Genomic DNA, 9622 nt, shown 5'->3' with positions numbered 1-9622 from the left:
TTAGGGATGGCTAGTGCAGATAGCCCTCGTGTAGCTTTGCACGAAATTCAAAACAAACAAACAAACAAAACCTTTCCTAAATGAGATCTCCTGGGAACCAATCTGCTGGAGATGGTTGGATGGGGGTTACCCATTCGATTAGTTTAATATATAAATGGATGTGCTCCATAGTGTAGAATGGCTAGGGCATGTCAGGCTGTATTCGGTGGGTCAACTCTCCCAATCTAGGCAGAATCGGGTTTTTATCATACTGTCTGTGGTAGGTAGGTCCCTACTGTCTTCACCTCAAGACAAGGAAATAGAAGGGAAAAGTGTTTTAATTTGTCTTCCTAATCAGGGCACATGTGTGCACATACACAACCAAAAACATTCACACTGGAAACCGACATCTGAGTGATGGTAAAAAGGGAAGTGCAACGTGATGGTTCAATCTAATTCAAAAACCAGATGGCCTTTTTCTGGTAGCTTCTCTGACTCCTTTCTGAAACCAGGGAAGCGACCAGCAGGAGATGGTAGGATGGGGTTCCCCAGCCAATTAGTATATCTATTGGCTAGTCCAGCTCCTTTCCAAAACTAAATCTCCCGGGAACTGACCTGCAGGGAACAGTAGTTTGGGTGTTTCTCAGCCTAATAGTATATCTAATCATTTTGTCTGCAGTAAGACGAGGTCTTCTTACCACCACATGTGTGAGGACTTATGTTGGCTGGTCCAGCTCTTTTCCAACACCAAACCTCCTGGGAACCAACTTCCAGGAGATGGTAGAATGTGGTTCTCCAGCTGAAGGGGTGAATTGCATTTTTACGGATCATCTTCAGTCCATGACCAGATGGAATAGGGTATTTCTCATCCAATCCACAGTTGGAGGAAGGCTTGACACCATCCATACTGCCAAAACCCCGACACCCTACTCTCAACTGAGTGGGATAGTGCACATTCAGGAGGAAGCCTTCATGGTCTATAAACCCAGTGCCTAGGAACTGGTAAGTGAAAGGGAGTCCTGTACTCCTTTTGTAGAAGGGGAAAGAATGGTGGAGAATCCAGGGGAACACTATGCTGGAAACTGTGCAATAACCTTATTTTGAAAAGCAAGCTTCTCCTGATTTATACCATCTAAGGAATGTAGAGATGAGCAGCGATCTCCTTCTACTTTACTCATGATAGTCCATGAGTCAGCACAGTCTGGTATGGGCATACTTATGACACAACATACTGCAAGGTGAACTTACTAGCAATCTTGTGGAACACTCCATAACTACAGTGGGTTTTATAGGCCTTATTGTTATGGTTATGCTAGCTGGTCCAGCTCTTTTCCTATGGTAAGATAGGGTTCCCCAACCAACAAAATATATCTCAACTGGTCTAGCTCCATTCCACCTCAGATCTCCCGGGAATCAACCTGCAAGAAATGGTATAACGATTAGTATTATGTGAAAGGCCATACAGTGCAGATTTGTTTGTTGGTCTAGCTCCTTTCCAAAATCAGCTCTCCTGGGAACCAGTTCTACAGGAGATGGTAGGATGGGGGTTCACCCAGCCAATAAGTATACCTGGATGGGTACCACTTGCCACAATACAATAGAAAAGAGGGGTGTAATCCTATTAAGGAAAAGAAAGAAAAAAGAAACTAACCAAGTCACAGTTGAATTGTTGTGTGCAGTATGGCTACAGGTGTGATGTGATGTCTGGATGAGGAAAAAACAGTTACATTATGGAGGTAATGGGAAATAAAGGTATTGGGTAAGGTTCACATGCCAGCCTGGATTATTTCTTATATGGAACAAAGTAGATGAACAGCCAGGGAAAAGGTACAATACCAAATCTGATGATATAAACCTGGAAAACTGTTGGAATTTGGGAGATGAGGATAAGTCAACCTGTGAGGGAAGTGAGTGAAATATCTCTCTCTGAGGGGAAGGATTCCAATGGATAAATAAATGGGAAAGGGAACTACAGCAGGAAGCCATGCAGGCAAGATAACATCTGAGAGCATGCACAGGACATACAAGTCTATCCAGATCAGAATAGGAATATAAATGGAAAATGGAAGGTAGGGAAATTAGTGTAAACCAGACGTTGTGTTCATGAGCTGCTGAAATTTTAAGTAGAAAACTTTGATCTGGATACGGGAGAACATGGGTGCAGTGATAAATAATACATGATATATCGATGGCAGAAACATCTGACCTTTGACAACCACAGGCAAATAGGAGCAGGGAATAGGTTTTGAGGGATAAATGGTATAGGGAAAAGGTAGCCAAGGATTGGAATGGGAACTGGGTAAGGGCATGGAGAACAACTTTACAATTACAATTTGGGAGAAACATAGGACAAGGAGTGTGAAGGGTCCAGAAAGAATGCAACAAAATGGAAATTGTAGGAGAGGAAAACATCCTGCAGTAATGGGAAAAACAGAAGGTACTGGACAAGGCTGTTCAGTACTCAGGAATAGCAGAAATAGAAGAACCACTCTCAAACAGCTAGGTAAAATATTCGGGGACATGAGGAATATTTGGACAGAAAGGAAGGTATTCATGATGCAGAGACCAATACCAAAAACACACCATATTTTCTGATATACTATGAGTGAAGAAGGGCCCAGAGTATGAGGTTTAACGGTCGAAAACAAAGCAAATGTGAACAGATACCATCTTGTCGAGTGATGTATGAAACAATAGTCAAACTATTGGAATGGATCATGACCACTTTGTCACATACTAAGGGTAGGAATTAGTCCAAAGCCCAACAGATGGCCAAAATCTCTAAGATGTTGATGTTTATTGGCATCTCAACTGAAGACCAGCGACCAGAGATTTCATAAGAATCCATACTTGCTCCCCAACCCATAAGAGAAGCATCTGTGGAGGTGGAAGAGAAATGCCTGCCATGGTGTTGTTTCTGTTCAGCTATTATGTAAAATCGACTTGCAGTGAGAGAGGGAGACAGATAATGGAGTACAAGAGATCCCAAGCAAAGTTACATTGATCATGCAACACCCACTGAAGACTGCACATGTGAGCACGACCTGAAAAGAAAAAGAACCTCACATGCAGACAGTGTATGAGAGGATTGGGCTTTGAGTAAATGAAGAGGAGATGGTTATCCCAGACTGAGAAAGGAGTTAAAAATACTTTCAGGTGGACAAGGTATTGCATTGGGAAAAGGAAGGGCTTCTCCAGCTTGATGTGCCATCCCACATGAGTTGCTTCTCGAAGAAGCAACTGAGTGTGTTGATTATCAACGTGTTGGGATAGAGCTAATAACAGCCAGTCATCCAAGTAAGGATGAAAGTGTAAACCTTGTGCACAAAGTAGTCGAACAAAGACTCTGACCACCTGCCATAAAATGTAGGGTGCAAATGCCAGATCGAAAGATAACAAGCAGAACTGCTAAAGACAATTCCTGTGTACAACACAAAGTTATCATGAGGAAATAGAAATGTGCAAGTAAGCATCCAAGACATCAACATGAGTGATCTACATACCTGAAGTAAATGCCCACCACAGTATGAGGAATGATTTCATTTTGAAAAAGAATAGGTTGAACCAGTTGAAACATGATAGGTTGATCACTGGACACCAGTCCCCTAAATGTTTTGGAACTACAAACAACCTGGAGTAAAACCCTGGAGAAGGAAGACTGACGGGTTCTATAACATCATTGAAAAGGAGTGCCTGTGCCACTGGCATGATGTAGGTTCTAAAGAGGATGGAAGGATATTGGGGCCTGTGGACAAAGGAGGAGGGTTGGGGAATTGAAGGAACAAACCTTTTGACAATACCCAAATCACTGATGGATTGAGATGAAATCGTGCCATAAGTGCAATAATCTGACCAAGTATGCTCCTACCTTGTTAGAACCCACGAGATAGTCACCGGTACCATTGGCGACATGGGTTTCAGCAGTTAACAATCTGATGACTCGCTGCTGAAACAAACACAGGTAAAAGGAATGGATAAAGAGGCAGAAGGAGGAGGACAGGAAACGGGAATAAGAGCAGGTGAAGGCTGTGACAGTTGAGAGACCGAGGAAGAGATGGAGGAGTGATGATGAGCAGTCTCCACCCATGAATCTAATGATTTGGGTAGATCTCCAAAAGTTGACCTACATAAAAAACGTAGTTCTCGTAGGTAGGTCATGGGTAGGCACACAATAGTTATCAGAGCATCCCTATTCATGAGATTCAAACAAAAGAGGAGCCATGTTTATAGGGAAAGGGCCAAGGAGGATAAACATGCCAACATGGAGAAAATAAGGTTAAAAGTATCCTCCAAAAACCCTACGGGGGATCAGTAGATACAGACAAAAGGTAACACACCTGTGACACCATACCCTGGAAGCATCCACAGGAGAAAAAACGGGACTACACGGCATAGAAAGAAGGAAGAAGGCTCTATAGATCTTTGTTATCCTACCCTGACTCCACAGGAAAGGAATGTCCTGTTTGAGTTCTGGAGAAGCTGTCGGCCACATAATGGAATCAATCTCCCTTCCTGACTAAGGCTGAAGCCTCCTAAGCCGAAAATGTGGAAACTGAGTCACAGGAGTTGTTGTACAAGTATTCACTAACATGGTCAAAGTGATTTGAATTTTTGAGTTCATATTCAACTGTGGGTACCTTCCCAAGTAGGAAAAAAAGTTACTTTCTTTGTTTGTTTAACTGATATTAAATGAACTGAAAGTAACAAATCTACTAAGGAGAAAAAAATCGATTAATCAACACAAATAAAAACATTCACTAAAACCCTATTTAACATGAACAAACTTTTGCAAACGTCTGATTTCCACTGTATCAAATTAAGAAGTGAAGATTGGGTTCTACAGTAAAGAGGGAGCCAGCTGCGAAAGGAGGGTGTGTCACTCTCCTATTGGAGGAGGGTTGTTATATGTTTATTTACATGCTACAATATAGTTTAACCACACTGAAACATGGGGTAGGTGGGAGTTTCAACGCTAATGGCAAGTAAACAAATTTACGCAAAAGTTATGTGAACAGACATAAGATATCGTACTGGTACACCATTTATCACTTTTAATATGAGTTAATTATTTAGATTTAATTTAATCTAAAACTGCTGATGCGAATTTGGATTTCCTTATCCTATACAGAGATGTAAACATTCACATTCTACTGTCACCCAAAACCTGGTTTAAGTAAGATTGTTAGAGGCAGGTGAAAAAAAGATACAATATTAATTGTAACCATTAAATTAACATAAATTTTCATATTTATAAATTTTACTTAAAATATTAGTGTCATGTCGCAAACAGTTATAGGGTTGAGTGAAAAGTCAACATTACTGTAAATGTTTCTTAACTAAAGCTATGAAACCAAGAAACAGTGTATAATTACCATAAACCAAACTTTTAGAATTGAATGTATATGTCTTTTATAGCCCTATGGCTCAACTGTGGGCATGAAAATGCAAGCTTCTCATATAGAAAGACAATTACACTCTGCATCAAAGAGCCAGAGTGGAATTGACAGTGTTTAAGATAAACAGGTAGTATTTTTTTTTTAAATCTCTGTTGTATATGATGTGGAATGCCAGCATCTACACATAATACCTGAATAATACAGATAGCTTATCACAGGTTAACATGTGGTAGAATTCATACAAAACAGAACCATAAACATAATGGAAATACAGACATAACAGTAATTGATAAAACTGTTATTGTAGGATACACTAGTCTACATTAATTGTTTCCTCACGTGAGACATGAAGGTGTAGCTTCTACACAGACATAGTACAGGATAGTTTCATCTCCTGAAACTTGAAGGTGTAGCTACTACACAGGCATAGTACAGGACAGTTTCATCTCCTGAAACACAAAGGTGTAGCTTCTACACAGAAATAGTACAGGACAGTTTCATCTCCTGAAACACGAAGGTGTAGCTTCTACACAGACATAGTACAGGACAGTTTCATCTCCTGAAACACGAAGGTGTAGCTTCTACACAGACATAGTACAGGACAGTTTCATCTCTGAAACACGAAGGTGTGGCTTCTACACAGACATAGTACAGGACAGTTTCATCACCTGAAACATGAAGGTGTAGCTTCTACACAGACATAGTACAGGACAGTTTCATCTCCTGAAACATGAAGGTGTAACTTCTACACAGACATAGTACAGGACAGTTTCATCTCCTGAAACACAAAGGTGTAGCTTCTACACAGACATAGTACGGGACAGTTTCATCTACACTTGAGTATTTGTGCTCCAGCCATTTCACTCTGACGGTACTGACCACACATTACACCTACCACTTCTCTAGAGTACATGAATAGTCTGCAACTACAAATTACAGCTGCCACTTAACCATAGATGCAGTACAGGTATCTATTCTGCACAACTGTTTGTACTCCAGCCTCTTCCTGACAGTACCAACCAGGCCTGCTAATCTTGATAAACCTCAATCAAACATGTAGTTCTTGGAAAGCTTAAGAGTAGTCAATTATTAACTAGTTTGGGATTGTGACCAAAAATAATATTAACAGTGAGGGTACCAAACTAACAAAATAATTAATTCTAACACTTATAAGTAAGAGTGTAAGAAAAGTATATTTAATTAGCTATCTATACACATTACCAGCTTAAGTAGGTTGCTCTAATTGGAAATTAATATTAACAGTTAATTAATAAGGATTTTACTTCATAGAGTTTCTCACAATCACAATCTTCCTGATCATTAACTCACTGCTTTAATATTTGTTTTTCAAAACTTGAACTATTTATACAGTTTTTATTTGCAAATAATGAATAACTCAGAATACATACTGCAAAATATTTTATGTATGATTACAAGACATTAAGCTTAAATAATGGTTTATATACATTCATGTTTATCAGAAACAACTTTTAAATAGATTTCACAACAAGATAAGGCAATCAGTTAAGATTGGTCATTTACACTACATGATTAACAGATTTAAATCTATGTATTAAAAGCACCCTTCTAACATGTGAGAGAAATTTTTATATACCTTTCCTGGCTATGCATAGTTACTACAGTATCTTTTATCTACACAGTAACCAAGCACTGTGATCCACAGTAATACAGTGAAAACCACTACTCCCTTAACATATGCTTTTGTTATACATCTTATACAACACCTTATACATCTATCTGCAGTCACAATAATATTGGGTAAAAGTATCTATCATCTGTGTACTTCATCTCAGTTCTTCCTACAATAAAATAGTTAAATTGATTGTTAAACAAACTTGCTTCCCAAAACAGAGCATGCACTTTTATGCTCCAGGACAGTGACTTGAACACTGTCCCTCTTGAGGAATAAAGTAGGAAGCAGTCCATTTTAAATTTTAACCCTACAGTAGAGAAGCTGCCTAAAATATCAATGAGGCAACAAAGTTATAAATAAATGAGTTATCTTTGCTCTCCAGGTTACAGTTTTTGTATTACTATCCTTGATGAAGCTGGAATGGTGAAATGCAGATTGAAATTAAATTTGTTTTTAATTATCTTGAGAGTAAAAGTAGTTTTTTCTAACTATTATAAAAATGTCTAGATCTTTCTAGTATGCACTACAGATTCTCGAAAACAACAAAACAATGCCCTTTCATGATAAGTAACTACAACATTGTATGATTAATGTATGGACCAAGATGAATTTGTTGGTTATCTATCCTTTTCACAAGTAATTTTGTGGTATTAGTGTAGAAAATTTCTAGACTAATATGAATACATTTTATGATTAAATGAAAATAAGTAGAGAGAGCAAAAAATTACATTTGACTGAAAGGTTCAAAATGATGTACTTAAATTTTACATTTTAGAAACAGCTTTCTATACCTCCTGGTGTGGAAGAAGTCTGACCAACACAGTCACTAAAGGTATAATGGGATTATTATTCATGTGAGTGTATTCGAGGCTTCTGAGACCAGCTGGAGGATTTGGAAGGCCGTGTCTAAGTCGAATCTGATGACCACCCACCCGCAACTGCAATGGCTGTAAATAGTCACATTTTGTTAGAAAACTAAAATAAATTTGCTGTTATAAAAAAAGAGCTTTAAGTTTATCACTCTTTAAAAGCACATCTGTTTCATAGAAAAACTAAAAACATTTGCCATGAAAATTTATTATTTAAAAACCTGTTCATATACAACCTCTCAAAACTTGACTTAATTCACTAAATCTAATTAACTAATAACCCAAATTAAAAAATCTAAGACAACCAAACCAACCAATAATTCAACTTGATCAAATTCCACTAAACCTAGCCAACTACTAACCTAAAAACAACCAATTAATAGCCAATTAATCTTAAAATGCACAAAATATCTACTAACCATAATGCTATAAAACCTAACAACCTAATAACTCAAGCTAATTCCACAGAACCTAAACAACTAATAACCAAACTTAGCCCAATCAAAAACAAGCTAACCAACTAATAACCCAACTTAACCAACTAACAGCTTAAATCAATCTAATTCCACACAACTTAACCAACTAATAATAAAACATACCATACTCAAAAACAACTTAATCAACTAATAACCAAAATTACCTAAACCCATCTAATGTAACCATCTCATAACCCAACTTAAAACTTACACCAATGTGAGATATGTAAATATATTATGCTTTATACAATTAAGATGTTAGACATATATTTTAAACTTATCACACACAACCTAACATTCTGGTGATAATAATGATCAAATATAAATGGATGGTTAGATGAATATCTTGAATGCTTCTAAACACTTATACTACCATACGTATGCAGACAATGTTTTTGACATCTTTAAACATCTTGAATAAAACTCCCAGTTGTGACTATTTTAAGAAGAAACATAACAAAAATGATTTTACTGTACAACATCAACAACAAAATCACCTATTTTTGGACATTTGATATCATAACAGTAAACAAACTGTAAAGTTTACAATTAGAAAACAGTAAATGGACATAAAACTTTTAAAGTTTTATGCTGATAAGAGTCTAATTAAGATCTTAATACATCATGCTTTTAAAACTTAAGTACTTATGAACTTCTAGATTTTCTTGAAGAAAAATAACTTCTCATAAGAAAAACAATGTTAAGACATTATTTTTTAAAACAAATATAATTTAACAAAAGACAAAAATACTAAATAAGACATGTAAAAAAAATCTCTTTTTTGCTGTACTGTCTTATAGTGAAAAAGAGCTAATATGAATTTTCAAACCAGGATGTCATTTTAAGCATTTTTTTCAAGTAAGCAGTATTGCCACTGTTACATCTCCGTTTGTTAATTAACTTTCCGTAACTTCGTTCCGAAGAAATTTTAGCAACACAAGTTCTTTACTTAATAAAACTGGTTTATTCTTTCCAAATACAACTTTACCGATACACTCAACTTCAACAATCGCGCTAAACAAACGGTATAACAACGAACGTGCTCAATAATACTTCTGACTGCAGATCAATTACTCACTGGCTACACAGACATTACCTCTCCGCGTCACGTTGTCCCCTCTTATATATACCCGCCTACCCCATCTAGCAAACACTAGAGCTGGACTTAACGTAGGATTCAAATTCGAGAGCTCTGGCCATTGCATCCTGCATGGAAGAGGGGTGTGCTTGCTTCACTTGAATCTTAAG

The 9622-nt window shown here is 37.4% G+C and overlaps 1 protein-coding gene across 1 annotated transcript in view; it reads right to left on the bottom strand.

The window, feature by feature from the left end:
* LOC111088305 overlaps positions 1 to 9622 on the bottom strand; it is a 74008-nt gene that overhangs the window by 13153 nt on the left and 51233 nt on the right. The window contains exon 14 of the mRNA XM_022398011.1: positions 7821 to 7976. Within this exon, the coding sequence (XP_022253719.1) occupies positions 7821 to 7976 (156 nt within the window). The remainder of the gene's footprint in view (positions 1 to 7820; positions 7977 to 9622) is intronic.

This window comes from Limulus polyphemus, unplaced genomic scaffold (assembly GCF_000517525.1).
Source record: "Limulus polyphemus unplaced genomic scaffold, Limulus_polyphemus-2.1.2 Scaffold3508, whole genome shotgun sequence".
Taxonomy (NCBI): domain Eukaryota; kingdom Metazoa; phylum Arthropoda; class Merostomata; order Xiphosura; family Limulidae; genus Limulus; species Limulus polyphemus.
The sequence above is the reverse complement of the archived record's forward strand: the minus strand, read 5'-3'. Positions and strand labels throughout refer to the sequence as shown.